Source organism: Pelmatolapia mariae, linkage group LG18 (assembly GCF_036321145.2).
Source record: "Pelmatolapia mariae isolate MD_Pm_ZW linkage group LG18, Pm_UMD_F_2, whole genome shotgun sequence".
NCBI lineage: Eukaryota > Metazoa > Chordata > Actinopteri > Cichliformes > Cichlidae > Pelmatolapia > Pelmatolapia mariae.
Window position 1 is genome coordinate 21,179,199 of NC_086243.1, and position 19,320 is coordinate 21,198,518.

Consider the following 19,320-nt stretch of genomic DNA (forward strand, 5'->3'; position numbering starts at 1 on the left):
TTATGCTCTAAATGTAGTCACTGGAAAGACCATTAAAGAGGATGTTGAGGAAGGAGGTAGGCACAAGTACCTGCATTTATTCACAAACATGCACTGTCAGAGCAAAAATGACAGATTTTAGTTGGTCTAACATTTATCTGTGCACAGACACACCCTTGAGAGCATCAGCCCTCGCTGTCAAAAGAGCTGACAAACGATTCCTGTCTGACCAGCAGCAGAAAAAAGCCCTTCATTTCACACTGTAGGGCTGATGCTGTTTTAACAGTTTGTATTCCTGTGGAACCAAAAAACACACTCAGTGATCAGGAATAATGTCAAAAACACACAAAATATGGAAACCATCAGGAAACAGAACTATTCTATTGTTCTCCATTCTTGCCTGAAAGGATTTTTTCCTGGAAATCATTTCCATATGTTACCCTGAAAAATGTGAATAGAGCAATGGGAAAGGGTGACAGTGTGATGCCCTCCCTGGTTTGTTTGCCTTTTTCACAACTATATTTTCTTTTTGCAGGAAAATGGTGAATGGTTAAGTATAAGTTTTTGCAAGCTGTACCTTATAAAGGAGCAACTCTTAAGGTTTTTTGCAGGTTTAATGTGATACAGTTAATTCCCCTGGTGTCCCAGTTGAATCAAGCTGGAAGCAGACAATTTCTTAGCTCATTTCCATTTACTGGTTTCTGCTTTGTTTTGATCTTCTGCTATTCATCTGTCTCAATGCTTGACTGATGCTCAACATTTTTGTTGGTGTGTGTTGGTTTCACAGTTTTAATTTCTGTCTGTCTTTCTCTCGGCTCCCATCGCTTCTCAATCGTTCCCCCTTTTTTCTAGTTTATGCTCGGGCGGTTTATAGTGCTGCAGAGGCAGGCAGAAGTCTGATTTGTGTGCACTTTGAGTGTCTTTGTGACTGGGGGTTATCTGTTCATGTGCATATGTGTGTTTGTGCATGTGTCCAGTGTGTTTGCAGTGCTTTCTCTACTCTGCTTGGCTCTCTAATCTGTTTTGGTTCTGTCTGGTGAGCCGGACACAAAGCCAATTACCTTTTAAAGGGCAAATCTGAGCCAAATGAGCTGCACTGAGCTACAGAGGTAACTGGCTTAATAAAGCTCCCTGTCCCTATCTCACGCAAAATCTCACAGTATGCTGACTATTTGCCGGGCTTCAAAAATTCAGCATATGAAAATCACACGTCACACATTCTGTACTGTCCACGTAAATATAAAATACATTTGTACAAAAACACATGGCTGGATTCATAAGACTGGTATAATTTCATTTTCTGAAGCAGATTCGATCAACTGGTTTGACTTCCCAAAGGCCACGGCAGTATTGTCAAACATTTGCAGTGCAACATCCACAGATAATTAATTTGTAATGAAAGAAATGTCGGATTTCTGCAAACCAGGCAGTTTTATTTCCTCACAAATGATTTACTGTCAGCAGAAAACATCAGGACGGCTTCTTTTACAGCGAGGGGAGGATCAGTTAAAGTGTCAAGGCTGGCTATTATGTGCTACTGCGGTCTAAAAACTGAAAGTTAAAAACAAAAATAAACAAACTGTTTGTGTTGCAGAGCAATGAGGGAATAAAGTAATAACAGAATGCCCAATCCATACAATATAACAAATAAAAGTGTGATAAACTAAAGATGCCCAATTTGACCTCCTAAAGGCCATAGAAGTGTTATCAAAATCTGCACAGTCCAACATCCACAGATAACCTATTTGGAATCAACTGAAATCAGCAAATCATCTTAATTGAGAAACTGGAGACTGTTTTTGTTGATGTCAGTTAATTTTTTATCAGTTTGTTTAGATTTTTATCAATCAGAAAAAAAGCCTCATCATAACAGCTTCCCTATGCTTTATCTGACTTGTCGTTTCCTTGTTTTCATTTTTCTCTTCGCTTTTTCTCAAACCTCCATGTCGGATTTCTGCAAACCCGGCATTTTTATTTCCTCACAAATGATTTGCTGTCAGCAGAAAGCAGCAGGACGGCTTCTTTTAAAGGCGTGGGAGGAGACAGGGATCGGTTGAAGGTTCAAGGCTGGCCAATATGTGCTACTGTTTGTGCTACAAAAAAATTGAAAGAAAAAATAAACAAACTGATAATCTTTAAGAGGACTGAAGGAATCAATAACACAATGCCTCATTTTAATCATTTATGTGTGAGAAATTGTGCTCACATTTGCTTATAAATGACAGCTCTACTTTACCACCTCATATTGTGCAAAGATAAAGCGAAAACACTCAGATAAAAACAGACGAACCTAATGCAGTTTGCTGTGCAGCACACAGGGAGACTACAGGGCTGACCTTTAAAATCTACAGATGAAAAACGAACTGACCTTACAGCTCCTCTCCTCCTTAAATTTGTTATCTTACACTCTAAATCTTTTACATTTTCTTTTGTGTTTATTTTTTTTTTTCATGGCTCTGTGACTGTCACCAAAGCCGTAAGTCACAGTGCAGTCTGGGATTTGCAGTCTGCTGCCCAAATTTCAAGCAGCAGGAGACCTGTAGCAGTCGCTAATGAAAACCACAATCCATAGCCAAGAAAATAATTGTTTCCAGGGCCCACATAACAAGTTTCCTGTGTTTTTTTTTTCTGAAAAGTGACGTGGATAAAATACAAAAGCAACTCAAGGAAAACATTTTTCTCTTTGCTCCATATGACTGGCCTTTTGAGGTAATGCAATGTGAATCAGAAATACAGCTCCATTCATCTTTCATCCTTACATGTCCCTGTATGACCTTTTCAAACATGAAAAATGCCAGATCATTGAGTATAAAAACAAGCCTGTATTCCATTAAATCCCATTAAGCTATTCATGACTTTTATCCGCAGATCTGTGTTTTTGGAGCTGACCAAGGCGTAGACCATGTAATCACAGGAGCACAGATATGAAAAGCAGCATATGAAAACATTGCATACCCACACTTGGGGACGCATCCTCACTTACCATATTCTTCTCCATCTGATTTGTGCATTGCGATCCTCTCCATGCATTTATCATGTTCACGCTTTATTACGCAGTGCTCAGACTCGGAAGCCACCTAAAGAAAACACACAAGCGCACACACTGATGTGGGGAGACTCGGGAAATATAGTCCACATCAGATGCATTTGACTAGAAATACTCTTTTTGCTTGTTTGCTTTTGGTGTGGGTGCTCTGCAGAAGACCATGTCGTCCACTTGCTCACTGTGAATTATCAGGATAATGACCTGTGCTATTCTCATACGGGTGCAATTGGGTTTCTGCTAGCGAGGTGGCAGGATAAAAAACATGTACTGGAATGCCTGTGCTGGATATATGCATTCTCAAGCACACCTCTAACCCGATCAAAGAGATGTTGCTTGACTGTTATAATAAGATCCATTGTAATAAAACATCCTCTTGTCTCTTATCCATTTTGCCTAAGAGTTACTAACTAAATTTGGGAATAATCTTCTAACACAACCAGGGATCGGGACAGTGGTTCCAAAATTATGGTCCTTCCTCTGCTAGCCACTAAAACCAAAGCCCATTAAAAAGGCACACAAAAGACACCACAGTGGAGTAAACAAGGAAAGCTATTTACTCTCAGGCAGTAGACTTACAGTATGTCTGTCAACTTCTCTGTTGATGTACCCCCGCACTCTCCCTTAAGGCCAATCTCTATTTTGCACCTTTAGCTTTCTTGCTTCAATTCTGCTCTCATGGTGAAATGATAGGTGTAATATATCCCAGCCCTCTGAGCCATGGCTGACTCATCACTCTATCTCCCTCCTCTTCGATATGAATTCACTTCAGGCATCGGTATTGAGATAAGATAGGTCATCAGCTGACTGTAAAGATGTCCTAGAACTCACTTCCTTCCTTTATCTTTCAGCACAAGAGCAGAATTTTGAAACACTCCAGGAATAATGTGAAAAATTATTAGAGCTATCCATTCTCTGGCACGTTACCATTTAAAGGGCAACAGTTGTTAAATGCAAATAATTTCACCACCTCTCTGTGATGGCAAAAAATAAGCAAGAAACCCCCCCCCCCCCCCCCCCCCCCACTTCTTCATGTTGTCACAACCGTTTGGTATTCTTCAATAAAACTAGTGGAGTGTTTTAAAGGAAGACCTCTCTTTACCCATCGCAAGCATCCATGTTGCTAAGCAGCAGGTTACCAGCCAGGAGTCAGCACACAGTGTAGGCAAAGATTCAGAAATGAGAAATAATTGGATGCAGATGACTAATATCTGTTTGGCATGAATGCAGACAGGCCTGTAAGATGACAGTATGAAATGTGCTGTTCATTCCATTTCAAGTTACTCACCTGTTTTGTGCATGTGTGCATGTGTGTATATGAACCGTTTCCTGTTCCCAAATAAGCTTTAAAATTGTATTTCTGCATGAAATAATCCAAAGATGTAGCTATGACTGTAGTAAACATAATGTTTGCAGGCAGTGATGATTACTCAGAATGATGTTTACTGATTCTATCTGCAGAGTAACTTCAGTAAATCTAATACTTTATGAAAGCATTGCAAGTTCATGCTACAGGAGTTTATTTTGTTATCATTCATGCTTGAGGACATTTTTATGTGAGTGCATGATACCAGAAATAATTTATACATTTGGTGTCTAGTGCTGTGTGATGTTGATGTCAGTAACTTTCTGCTGCAATTGACAGCAAGCTAACTTAAGTGCCTGAAAATGTTAGCTTGCTAAGCTTTGACATAGTCTTATCACAGTTATACATCTAGTAAAAGAGATCATATGAAATACGGTCAACATATGTGACCTGATGTTTAATCAAAATGCTTTTAAGCTCATTATAAAGCAGTGCCTACACTGTAACAAACAAACAAACAAAATACAGTATAATGTGCTTTTTTAAAATGAGAATGTTTTCCATATTAATTTTTTACACATTTACCGATTACTATTTACAGACACTTTTGTTAAAAAATGGAAATAAAAATGTGAAATGTAAAACTTAGCTCGGAGATAGTGTACTGGCAAAAAATGTACATTTTGGAGACTGTTTGCTTTCAAAGTAAAAGTTGTTCCATATGTAAGTTACTGAGTATTTGTAGAGAAACATAAAAAATAAATGACAGTCAACTGTGGCATTTTTTGAGCAGCACATTTTTAACCTCTGATTGTACCCAGTAAGAGTCAACAACCTCCAGGAACCACTGCTAACCAGCCGGGGAAAACACATTTTTCCCTAGCAACCAGTGGCTCCATCACGTCCAGACTGGTAGACAACTCTTAAGTTATGTGTAAGACACATGAGGACCAATGTTCCCTCTAATTTTTCATGTGTCTGAGCGAACACACAAGCTCCCTGAGCGGTCCCTTGGACCACTGTGAGCAACAGCAGACGTGTGCACTGTGGTCACGCCAGCATCGAATCCATCCAAGTTACATGGTTTATTAAAATAATCAAATTACAGCATTTACATTTATGTTAGACTACTTTTAATTAACTGCTTTAGCCCACTTACAATGAAAATTAAAAAAAAATCTTGTTCATGACCTGTGTAGTATGTTAACACTATTGGAAGTAAAAATAAGTTGAACTCCAATTTTGAAAAACACAACTTTCTTTTTTTTAATTTTATGTTTTTTTTTTTTATAAAGCTCTGACTTGTATTATGAGTATGAGTCTGTGGTCTGGGAGAGAGTCCTGTAACTCTCTGTCTGCAAAATACAGTATATAATGACCAATGTTGGGCAATTAATTATATAGTTACTTCTTCAAAAAAAGTAACTGAGTTTTGCAAAAAACAAGGTTTTATGCAGCTGTTTACCTAAAAATGCAGTCAAGGCGTTTTTTTAAATAAACATTTCAAACTGTTGACAGAACAATCAGCTGTTCTGCATCAAATTTGATGCCACACAAATTATTTGTGCCACTCCAAAAAATAATTTTTGTCCGCTATGAGATAAGGGAGAACAACAGCCTGATACCTGCAGGCCTGACAACAGGAGATGTATCACTCCTGTAACACCTGTAACATTCAGTAGTCGCCTCATTGTTCTGACACACACAACAACTATTGACTACACTACACACTAACTACACAAGATTTGCTCTAAACGTCGCAGATCTCTCACATCTCAAAACACCACCGTCACTGCTAAAACTTCCCCCTTGCTAAACAACTAAATGTCATGTTGCCATATCATTTTTTGATTGGTCGACATGGTACTTTTTTCCACCAATAGGAAAGGCTGGGGGTTTTGGTTTTGTTTTTGCTCACAGGCGGAGAGTGCTTTCGAGGGTTTTCCTTATAAAACGCCGTTTTTACCATTTCTTCCCGCAGTAAATATAAACAATGACAGTATTCAGGAAAAAAACAAACACTGCATATATTTTTTTATCATAACTCTGGTTTTACGTGGCCTATCAACACAATTTAAAAACTGGTATAAAGTCCACACTTTTTCCGTAATTGTTCCGTCTGTCCTGCTCACATCTCCAATGGTTGTACACGTTGTCATTAACGTGGCTTCACTCCACATCAGCCACGCCGCTTTGCTAGCTAAAACACCGGTGTCGGCACATAAGGACGCTGTCGTAGCCTGTCAACGATGTTGATTAGCTGCATATATACGAATGTGAATCGCATTATTGGCTGGACTATGGGATAAGGTGGCATCGTTCTAATCCCATACGGGAGCAGCCAGTCACTTACTGACTAACACTGCAAAACAGAATTGTTAAAGTATTAATTTTAATTTCAATTCAGGTTAGATTTTTTTTTCTGTGCCCAATCATGCCAGCAGTGCGCAATTGCGCACGTGCGCAGCTTAGAGGGAACATTGATGAGGACCTCAAAAACTACTTCTTCCCCACTGCTATCAGTCTCTTGAACAGCTGACCTATTTTAACAGTAATAATAATTTTTGCACATATGCAGGTCATCTTGCATATTAAGCTCATAGCTTAATATCTATTTCACACTTAAATTTTGTCTTTATTTATTTATACTGTTTGTATTTTATCTGTTATATTTCAATTTGCATATATTAACCGGGCATCTGCCTGTGGACAGCAAAGAAAGAATTTCATTGCACAGACAAATGCTTTTCTTTGTACATATGGCAATAAACACTTTGAATCTTGAATCTTTGAATCTTGGATCTTATTTAACTGTTTGATTTATAGCTTGACCAATATTTACATTTATGATTTAAAATGAGAGATTGCTAAGAAAAAGGCAAAACCTACAAATATACATAATATTCATGGAAACATACATAAATACAGTATCATAGTTGTTTAGAATTGAAGCATTAAAATGACTGTAAAGTTGTTTATGCAGTTTTGTGCGAGAGAAAATAAATGTACATGGGAAATAAAATATTCAGAGATGTGTTTTTATCCTATAGCTTTAGCAGTATCTTTCTGTGTTACAAAACTGAATAGAAGTAAAACTTTTTGGTTTACTCTGTTACTTGGTATCGGTACTTCTTTAATTACAGCTTCCAAAGGTACTGTACTGTAGGTCTGCCATTTACATCAGTTTGAATTGACTACAACCCTGCAGTGTGGCAAAACAAAACAAGCCTGCATGTGGTATTTTGACTAAACATGGGACAGACAGCATTGTGAGTTTTCCTTTTAGCTCTGTTTTGGAGTCTTAAAGCTTCTGGGGGCAGTAATGCTGTTACCTGCTAAATGCTTTAATTTGACTTCCCTAGCTAGTTGCTAACTTTAGCAAGCCTACACTGGATTTTCAGAGCCATTTTTATACAATACTGTTGCTTGCTGTGATCTAAACCCACAATATTAGCAAGAATTTCTACCCACTTTAATACATCGTAGCTCTAATATACAAAAGAACATGCTTTAAGCAGTTATTGAGTCAATGGTTCTTAATGATAATATTCATGCTAACATTAGTTTCAGATATTGTTAAACCTTGGTACCGTAAAGACTTTTGTGATGGGTTTTGAGGCCACAATAAGACAGCTAATATTGTGATTAGCACCTTTTTCAAGTTCTTTTTTTAAATGTGGAAATATCAGTATATAATGTGAAATCAGTATTTTTTAAACTTGATGGTAGAACTATGAGCATCAAAATTTTTGTATTTGATTTTAAAAGACAGGTCCCATGACTAAGCTGCGTAAAAACACAGGGCTCATCAGTATATTTCTAAGCGTGCTTTTTAATCTCTGCTCCCTGTAACTCTTCTTCTCTCAAACAGATGTCTATCCAGATATGGCCTCCATTCTGAGGCTGCAGAATTCAGTTTCCCCCCTCGAGGCTATTTTTACGAGAGCCAGATAACTCAGTAGCACCCACAGAACCACACAACACAGATAATAACTCCCATATGACGTCGCAGACCACTGGCCCACTGTACAGACCCATCGGACACATAATAAGTACATCACCACAGACATATCTGCCACATCAGTCGCTAAAGGTCAGCCTTAGATGGGCACTGTTCAAAGATGTCAGCTGAAGAAGCACTTCACATATGTCAGGGGGTGGTGACTTCAAGGTTGACACAATGTTTCTGGCTGCCAGGTCACTTTATGAATTCATTTGAGTCACCATCATCAGCTGGCACTGCTGCGAAATTTTTACTAGCAGCTACAAAGGCAAAAAGAAACATCATCACGAAAAGGACGATATTAACTTTCAAATAACCAAAAGCAATTTCTACATCTGTGTGGTTTAGCCAAGGAAAGAGCTGCTGTGCTGCATCAGTTCTCTGAATATAATTCCTCCCACACACCTTGCACAACTCTTCCATTCTGCTTTTCATTTCAATGAGACCACAGAAAAGTGAGTCACGGCAGATGGATGGGTAGTTCTCTGGTCAGTCAGGCCATCTGTTTTTGTGCTTGCCTTAATGATGAGCTGATCCTGAATCTGTAACGTATGCTGATGTGCTGTGCATGGGGGTGATTTCCATCCTTCTACTGCTTGTCACAAACACATCAGCAAAAGTGTGGATATAAAAATAAACCAGGCTCAAGCTGAGGAACAGGAGGGTAATAACAGAGACCTAAACATACACGTATGGATGGATATATGCATTCCAATGCTCCTGAACACCCGCACAAGCAAACGCACAAACAAACACACACAAATCTGGACAACATACAGATAAATGCCCAGAAGCTACTCACCAAGGGCAACAGAAAGATTGCAGTCAGCAGGAAGCCTCTCATCATCCCCTGGGAAGTGTTTGCATCCAAAAGGCTCCTCGCTATCTTCATGTGTGTGTGTGCCTGTGTGTTTTCAAAGGGATGCACTAAAAATGCTCCCCACAGCGTCACCGTGCTTCATCAAGGGCTCTGAAACACAGCACACAGAGAAAAAAACACTAGAAGAAGAAACAACAACCATCACTCAACAACATCATTAAGTTTTTCTGAGTCATAACAAGAATCGCAATTTGCAGATACACGTGTGTAACCTAATAATGTTACTGCTGCTAATTGTGGCAACTAAAATGGTTCATTCTTAAGAGTTTCTGCTTTATTTCAAGTGCTGACGTCACTGCTCATGTCAGATGAAGTGAATGAATCTGTGTAAACGAGACGCAAAGCCAGAATGACCTGTAACGTCATCTTTTTTTTAAAAAAATATTATTTTTAATTTTTTCAAGACTTTATTCAACAGACTTTAAATCACAGTGCACTTCTAACGACTGAAAGAACTGTGTACTATAAATATAATTAGTGGTTAATTTAATGCTAATGTCTAAGCCAAATTACACTGAAATGCTTCCTGATGCCTTTATTCATACTGAATTGATTTTATAAGAGTTACACAACAGTTTTTGGACACTGTGGCATCTTTCATTTTAACCTTTATTCAAGGCAATCTTTGGATGTTTTATGGAGCAACTCTATGAAATAATTTGGATGTTTCCTACCCTTCTGCTTTTAAAGTATGTGTTTTATTGTTCCTCTGTGTTTCTTTCATCTTTTGATACCTTCTGACACACTTACACTGGCCTCACACAGTCCTACTTAACAATGTGCATGTGTGACACAATGAGAATCAATTCTGTCATCAGGTATTGTTTTAGGTAATTAGTAACCCTGAAGAAAAGAGATAATATTGTCACTTAAAAATAGAAAAAGAACAATTAGATGTGGTTTTTGTGTGTGTGTGTGTGTATCAAAACAATGAATTTAAGTAGTTAATTAACCAGCAGGTTATTTTAGATCAGTTGTCAACTCATATCAAATAATAACAGGTGCAGCCCTTCAGTGCATTTCTATACATTTCCATCAAATGTTGGATTTTGTTGTTTGCCTAAGCTGTGTAACATGAATATAAACAAGCAAAAACACCCTGATTTATACTGCAGAGCACAACTTGACTCTCATACTAGGAGACATCACACATATAAACAAACACAGGCCTTCAGTGGGTGTGCATAATTTGATATTTTGTCTCTAAAGCACCCCACACTTTGATTAAATCACAGAGGCAACATTTTACTGAGTAAATAAACAACAGAAAAAGAGATGTCATCATCTATTCACTAAATTAAAACATGAACATGGGTTTGTGGAAGACAAATTGATTTCCAAAAGGCAAGAAATTTGGAAGATTCCTCTAAATTTCCTTTAAGATAATAAAATTCATGTGCCTCGGGTCAGAATTTAAAACATCCCCCTCCCGAACCTCCCTGACTTCATGTCTTACTCATCCGCTCAGCCTCCTGAAAACACAATGATTCACTGCTAACACAAAACACAGCAACACCAGAAACACATAACAAGCACACAACCAGTGAACCAGCAGAACATGCACACCTTCTCCTAAAGATAATTCATGCACACATAGAAACAAATTCCACTCTGCATCCCCTCCTTCTTGTACTGAATCCAATTACCTCTAAAGCATCTCTCGGATGCTTTATCAAGTAACAGGACAGAGTGTGCTCAGAGGAAAAATCCAGAGATACAGAGGAGGAAGACATATGTCCAACAGAGCTGAAAGCAAACTTTCAGGGTGAGCAATCAAACCGAAATGCACAAATAAAACCAGAGAGGGGCAGATAGGTACGGGGACTGGCATGATTGGTCCGCTCTTTTTTCCCACACTCCATCTATTTAACCCAAAAGCAGTCATGCTGCTCTGGGCTTCAAATGAAGTTAAAAACAGCCTTATGTAGAGCAAATCAATGTCTCTGGTCCTGAGAAAGCTCTGGTGCAGAAAACAACAGACGGGCAGAACTATCCTGAGGGCGAGAACGCCAAGAGAGTCTGCTTCGCTCAGTACTGAGTCACCAGGAAATATTGGAAGGTTTGCAGCCATGGGACTATTCAGGTTTATTCACTGCATGAAGCAGAAGACGAAGCTATAACAGTTTTTACTCACATCTGTTTGGCACGGATGTCAACAAAAGCTGAAAAGAAAACACTGGGAAACACATCCACTCACTAAGATGCCAATCAACCAAAAGACTCTCTGTGTGTGTGTTTGTGTCTATAAGCAGATGCACGACAAAAACAAGAGAGAAAATCTGAGACCCAGCGCAGATTCCTTAAAGATTTATATTCACTGCAAAGGGAATTTTACAGAACAGTTCCCTCTTTCCGTGTGTGTGCGTTGAATTCCCCAGAACATTGTGTTGCATCAATAAATCATTTCCAATCCAAAGCGATCCCGGCAGGACCGAGAAAACCGCGTCCAATCAACCCACTTCCAATGCCGTGAACGTGTACCGCAATTCAAAACCTCCACATACATTCAATGAATGTTCCTTTGCTGAAGCACAGAGGTCACATGGCCCACATACCGCGGATGAAGCCTCTTTTCCTGTCATTTAAATCACAGCTCGCAAAACGTCAGTTGATTTCTATCATATCTACAGGGAGAAGAAATCAGTCTATACAAGACACCGTAAGTGACAGTTGCTTTCTCCTTCGCTAAACCGCACAGAAGGGGCGATTTTTTTGCCCTGTCTTTTCCCTTTATTCCCACATTCGCACATCTTTAACACATCAGGCATGTGTGTGACCTTCGCTTGCACATGTAGCAGGAAAAAAACCGTCAGCCATCCCCTTTTCACGGCACGTTCACTCGAAACGAATTCACTGCTTCCCATTTTTCAATAAAACAGACACACACACAGCGTTTTAAAGACCTGCAGGCTTCAGCTGAATGCCTCCTTAATTCACCACTCACATCGAAAGCCACAGATGTAAGTGAGAGCGCGCTGCGTTCGCCCCGGAAAACAAGTCAAAGCAACTTACCGATGCCTAATTTTCACCGGCGCAAATGTCTGCACATGGAGCCATCGGCATTTACGGTTCTGTGTTTCTACCTTGTTTTCACTCCTAAGACAGTTAAAAAAGAAAAAAAAAGAAAAAAAAGCCTGTCCTGGGAAAAAATAGACAGGTGCCGTTACTGCTGCTGTTGTTGCTGCTGCTGCTGCAGGACGCACTCACCGCTTTGGCTGCTGCGGCACCACGACGAGGTGGAAGAGGAGGAGGATGATGATGATGAAGGTGTCAGTACCTTCGGGGTTCTCGCCTCGTCAGACACGCAGAAAGCAAAGTGAGACAGCTGTTTAGCCTACAAGTGCATCGATGCAGCGCGGGGAGGAGACAGATTTTCAAAGTCTGGGACGTGGTGGAAGAAAAAACATCCTCCTCACGTCTTTGCGTCGCGTGCGTGCGGGGGACTTTGTTTCCAAAAAGAAACTACTCATAAAACTCTGACATTTGCGCCTGCGCCTTTCAGACGCTCCAGAAGGTACAGGGTCCGGTCCCCTGCTGTGCGCAATTTGTGGGCAGCGTGATGTGCGTGACTCACATTTAGTCAGAACTTTAACATCTGAATTCCTGCATGTGCTACTTAGAAAGCCCAAATTGCATGCTGGTCGAGTTAAGACTGTCAATTGGACTCCAAAAGGCGTGGCCCGCAGAGGCCACTGTGGCCCGCTGGCGATGCTGTTTACTTTCAGGACCACAGACAGCACACACAAGAAATCGCAGCAGGGAACCAATGAACTGAAAGCAACGCCTCCAGTCAACCACGCGACCTTTTACCAGCAGCTAAACAAAGCTTAGGTATCAATATTAAGCTGCTTTAATTAAATCTCCAGTTGAGTTTCTTTGTTGGGATCCACACATGAGAGAGAAGCCAGACGAATGAATTACTCAAAAGGCCAAGAAGAAGCAGTTTCTGATTTGGGAAACAAGTTAAAAGGCTACAAAGACATGCAACAAGATGACCAATACTTAAGATAAGATGACCCCCGCACAAAATTACATTCAAAACGTGCAAAGTGTCAGTATATTGTGGTTACACGATCATAAAATAAAATGAGTAGAAGGAAGAGCAAAAGTACAATTGAGACAAAACTACAGAATGAAAAACAACCACAAACCTGTACCAACAAAGGCAAAGAGAAATAAAACCTGCAGATGCAAAACAAGTGAAATTGGATACAAAGCAACATCATAAAACATCAATATTGAAAAGCAAAGTGAACAGATAAAAAGATACAAAATGAGCAAAACCAGACACTCAGCAATAAAGACAAAAAAAAGACATAATCAAGAATTACTAAGAGATAAAAAGGATACACAATCATATTACATAAGTGTGACAAGAATAAGGACCCACGCACACTGCGTTGCATGCTGATGGTGTTTTATTTGCAGTGTATCCCACAATATATTTATCATTGCGCAGCTTTCCAGCTGTGTCCCTCCGCTCTGCACACTCAAAAGGGAAACCATTATTAGACGATGGTTGTCAGCATTTCTGGTCATCCTCTGCTAACACCACAACCTGAACCCACTGCTCCACCCCTCCCCTACACCCCGCCACATACCCCCATCACCCTACTTAGGCCATGGAGCTGTCCCTCCTAGTCTAACCACTGCAGCAGTGGGTAGATCTGGGACACCTTTTTGGGTGAGATCAGTCAAGAGGCTGGTCAGTTATGCAAAGCCGGGAACGAACTGGCGGTAGTAACTGGCCAGCCCCAAGAACCGCCTCACCTCTTTTTTAGTTTTGGGACATGGGCAGGATGCAGTGGTTGCAGTTTTATCCATCTGTGGACACACCTGCCCACCCTACCAAGTGGTACCTCAGTGTACCTTCCTCTGCACATTTCTTTGGTTTGGCCGTGGGCCACGCGTACCTCAGGGACTCCAGGACTACGACCACCTGCTGCACCAAACAAGCGGAATGGACGTGTGACAAATTGCTACAAGCCATACGGAGAGGAGAAGGCCCTCTGCTAGTAGCCCTTGGTTAAATCCAGTGTTGTGAAAAAGCAAGCCGTGCCTAACCAGTCAAGGAGCTCGTTGACCTAGGGCATGGTGTAGGGATCAAACTGTGACACTTCATTCACCATGCGATAGTCGACACAGAACTATATAGACCAATCTTTACTTCACCTCAAGAACTATGGGGTTACACCAAGCACTGTGTGTGAATTTGGCACTTCCGGCTCCAACTCTTCTCTCCTTCACCTGGATCACCAGAGACGCAATTCCAGCCTCTCTCCATGCTTTTGGGAGGTTGAATGTGATATATCTGTGTGGGTCATCCCCTATCCAACCGTACCACCTCATAGTCTAGGTCCCCACTAGTCGTGTGACCACAAAGGATCCTTGTCAATTGGTGAGTAACTCTGAGCTAGAAGATGGGAGTACTACAAGCACAATACGTTTTTCAGCTCCACTCAGCACACCACACACAGCCATACCATCAGGTCCCGGCATCATACTCAAATAGGACAGACATAATTAGACGATGGTCGTTAGCTGTTCTGGTCAGCCTGCCCTGACACCACACCCTGAGCCCACTGTTTTGACAACTTTGGGATGCTGTGCGGAAGAAAAATGTGTCACCTGTGTGAGGTATTTGGAGTCACATACAGCAGCTATTTATGCATATTATTATTGCATATTGTTCATACATGAATTAATTCTGCATTGATTCATTGAAACAAACAAAGAAGCTTATTTTTATGCTCAGTTTAAACCTTTTTTTTTTTTTTAAAGCTGTTTCTTTAACCTGCCCCAGAATCCAAGGATATAGACAGTTTCCAGTGTTTTGAGTGCGGCTCGACTCAGACGTGATTGATCACCCAGCATGAGGCTTTTGATGGGTTGGCTATAAATCAATGAAGCATAAAAAGTATTAAATCCAGAGAACCAAACAGGAAATAGAAAAGGCCACATTAACTGCCTTGAAGACACTCGGCTCTATCAAAATGTATGAAATAGGGGTGGGGGTGGGGCCCATGAAGAGCAATGACGCATGCCTCCCTCTGTTCCTGGAACATTTTAACACTGTTACTGGACTTGCCTCAAGGACAGACACAGAAATGCTCCCAGTGAGACAAGTTCAGAAAATCTTCTGTTATTAAAGTCAGAGATTTGTAGAGTGTTGTACATCATAGCACGTGAGACAATGATTTTAGCCTCGTTTCCATGGGAAACACGGATTCTACCAGTTACTTTCAGTAATTTGGCTTTCCAGTTCTCTATTAACTCAAGACCAAGCAGCAAGGCAATTGCAGAATCCTACTGCTGTGATAATTGCCTCTGTGTGTGCGCAGAATAGCAAGGCAAGAAGAAGATAAAGCTGCTTGTGTTTATATTTTTTTTTTCTAAAATATCCACATTCATAGAGTTTTTCAGTGCAATTACTGCACAAACAGTCAGTTTAGGGTTTCAGGCATTCAGTCATGGATGGTAATGGGTACTATAATAGAAATGTGGGTCTGTGTCAAGGGTCAAACCACCAACTCTGGATATAAAATAGCCTCTAAACCACAATGGTAACCTGTGTGTTATACGACACTGGTGTTCATTTTACCCAAATAAAAACCCTAAAACACAAAAAAGAGAGAAAGAGATAATTGTGAACAATTTTGTCCTTTATTAAAAAATACTATGGTATTAAAATGTTTTCAAAAAGGTTGTGGAACTAATATTAATCAAGCTTTAAAAGATTTTCAAGAGTGAGTCACTTGGGGTTTTTTTTGTCTAAAAACCACATTTTTCCCTCCTCACTGAAAGATGATTTAAGATGTTGTCATTTGTAACCTGAACGCCTTGACAACTCCATTCATAAATTCAAATAGCTGATGCTTAGCAGATTTATGGCTTACCATGCTAATTGTCTTAGTTTAGCCTGTTAACATACTGAAATAGACTTTTTTCTTTTAGCCAGTGCCTGGGGGTCGCCACAGCATCTACCTCAATCTCACCCCATCTCTATATCATCCTCCTCTGCATCAACCCTCTGCATAAATGGGGAGAAAAATGCTAACATTTTCTAATTGACACTAAACCCAAAGTACAGTTGAAAGTTATTGGAAGGCCATTATATTTGTAGGTATTTGGTCATAACCAGTGTTACTACTGATCATCCCAAAGGGCACATGAATGTCTATACATAAAAACAACAACAAAACCCCCCCAAACAAACATCATCCTACTAGAAGTAGGAAGTACCAAGTTTAAGGAAAATGAAAGGGTTCAGGATTTGATTTGACCACAGGGTACATTAAAAGTCTAAAAAGGCAATTCAGATAATGGTTGTTTACTTATATGAATAAATAAAGTTGGTAGCACAGCAATAAAACCTGCAAACAAGTACACAAGTGGAAGGTGCTCCACATAGTCTACTGTCAAATATAATATTAAGCATTACATTTTACACTCTATCCATTTACACAGATTCAAGAACATCCCCAGGAAGAATTTGCTTCTTTAGTCGTGTTATTGATATAACAAGTGTGTACGCTCCATTGGGCCACCACTCAATGAGGCTCACCACAGGACTTCTCTCCTACTCTGTCTGCCATCATGCACTAATCAGACTATTGGATTGCCATGGAGACTCATCTTTGACAGCATGTGGGAGGATAGCATCAAGTGGTTGAGTGCAAAGACCACCTATCCATCTCATCGCTGAGAGGACGCTGTGGGGAACCAGGCAAGACCTCCTCCTAACTTCCATGCCATCTTCATTCTCCTCCCACATGTCAACCTCCCACGGAGCGGCTCACATGGAGGGGATTAATCAATCAGCTATGCACATGAGGCAAGGCAGAAGGAGGAGGAAAACTATCCCTTCTTGGCGATACAGTGCCAAAAACACAAACATTATAGAGCTTAAAAACTTGACAATAATTAAAGCCTGTTTGTAGCCATAATGCAAGCTAGATGGCTGCCTTGGACAGCATCAGAGGAGCTTCAGAGAAAAAGACTAGAACTTCAACTATTCTTCTTTTACTCCTTTGTTGTCTGAACATTTTTCCACTCTTGATTCATTCAATAATTTGTAATTTCCTAATCCTAACCAAAAAGAGAGGCAAAAGTAAATTAAACAGTAACATTATTTAAACTTCATAATAGCTGTCCAGCTAACACAATGCATGGATAAAAGCACTGGGCCACCTAGACATTACACCTTTAGGAGCTGCTCAGCCATGGAAATCCATGCAATGAAGCTCCCGCTGTATGGTTTTTATGCTGATGTTAATGTCAGAAAAAGTATGGCCACTTACAGTTGACCCCTGGAAAATATAGAAGGGAAGAAATTTCACAAACTGACTTGATGCAACATTATCATCCTGATGGGGAGGTGGAGCGTGAATCAGACCAGTAAGTTGGTGCAGCGTCAGCAGTAATGTGGGCATTGTACTGGACTATTGTGGTGAATAGAGAGCTGTGCCAAAAGGCAATGCTTTTTACCAGTCCACCTACATCCCAGCCCTCACCTGTGGTCATGAAATCTAGATAATAAGTTTCCTCTGCAGGGTTGCTGAGCTCAGCCTTAGAGATCGAGCAAGGAGCTCAAACATCCAGTTGGAGTGCAACTGCTGCTCTTTTATGTTGAAAGCAGCCAGTTAAGGTGGTTCGGGTATCTGATTAGGACGCTTCAATGGCACGTCCCTTTGGAGGCTTTATGAGCACAATGAACTGGGAAGAGATCCCAGGGTATACTCCAAACCCCCTGGAGAGACTATATTTCTTGGCTAGCCTGGAAATGTCTCATATCTCCCAGGAGGGACAGGAAAATGTGACTGGGGGGAAGGATGTCTGTAATACCCTTCTTATCCACCATGACTTGATTTCAGAAAAACAGAAGAGAATGGCTCGATGGACGGATGGAATCAAATGGATAACAACTGTAAGGCTTAAAGGTTTTGTTATTGGAGCGTGGCCCAAATAAATAGCATTTTCTACCTACTGATTTTGAGTCTCCTGTACTTAAGATTTTTATTTTTACTCATCATGCATTGCAGAAATTTTTGTTAGTCGAACCTTGGATTCGGGAGGAGCAATGTGGTTTTCATCCTGGCCTGGTTTCAATGCTGGACAAACTCTTCATCCTCTCAGGGCTATATGAGTATGTGTAGATAATGTAAACTGTAAAACGACCATCTGACTAGGATGCCTCCCGGGTGAGATGTAGTCACCTTTGTCACTCACTATGTATTATACACCTCTACATTTAAGTATCTGTTATTATTATCTGTGGCTCTCTTCCACAGCATGTCTTTGTCCTGTCTTCATCCACTCACCCACAACCAGTCGCGCCAGATGGCCGCCCCTCCCTGAGCCTGCTTCTGTTGGAGGTTTCTTCCTGTTAAAAGGGAGTTTTTCCTTCCTACTGTTTCCTTTGTATTATTGTAGGGTCTTTACCTTTCAATATAAAGCACCTTGAGGCAACTGTTGTTGTGATTTGGTGCTATATAATTAAAATTGAATTGAACTGAACTATAACAATAGCACCCTCAAATTCAGTGAGCTTTCTAGAAAAATCCATACTTTCACAACTGTTTGTAAAGGCAGACTAAATGGCTACATTCAGTTTTGTTGTGTATTCCCAATTGCATCCCCAATTACATGGCACACTTCTTATACTTCAGTGTGAAATCTGTTTTAAGTGCATTACCCTCTGAAACCCTATGCCCCAACCTGTGCTGTAACCTCAGGTTGGGGCAACCGCACTCTCCTGGAAATGTAACTGCATGCATTGCTGACGCAGCCTGCAGCTGTTGTGTTTGATCTGTTCAGTAGTGCCAATCCCTTATATGCATTTCCAGCTACTATTCCCAACAGTTTTTGAATTTATCAGTAAGAGAATAACAATCATCACCTTAATATAAGGAACAATAATCATTGCCTAAATATAAGTTAGCAAATTCCTCATTACAGAATGGGCACGAGGAAATATATAAACATGGGGAAAATATGTTACCTCCAACAAGAAGTGACCACAACAAAGAGTCATGATCCAGGAGGGGGAAAAGTCCCAGCATTTTATTTGTTTCTATCATGCCTGGCACTGCTTATAAAACCACAAAGTA

The 19,320-nt window shown here is 40.3% G+C and overlaps 1 protein-coding gene across 6 annotated transcripts in view; it reads right to left on the reverse strand.

The window, feature by feature from the left end:
• Positions 1-12,582, reverse strand: part of LOC134616250 (pituitary adenylate cyclase-activating polypeptide type I receptor-like) — a 33,774-nt gene extending 21,192 nt beyond the window's left edge. For 4 of the 6 annotated variants that reach the window (XM_063460976.1, XM_063460977.1, XM_063460972.1 and 1 more), the window contains exons 1-3: positions 12,224-12,582; positions 9,134-9,301; positions 2,963-3,056 (exon numbers count right to left, since the gene is read on the reverse strand). In XM_063460976.1, coding sequence (XP_063317046.1) covers positions 2,963-3,056; positions 9,134-9,223 — 184 coding nt within the window. In that variant the 5' untranslated portion in view covers positions 9,224-9,301; positions 12,224-12,582. The remainder of the gene's footprint in view (positions 1-2,962; positions 3,057-9,133; positions 9,302-12,223) is intronic. The other 2 variants (XM_063460973.1, XM_063460978.1) reach the window with 2 other exon arrangements.
• Positions 12,583-19,320: the final 6,738 nt, after the last annotated feature.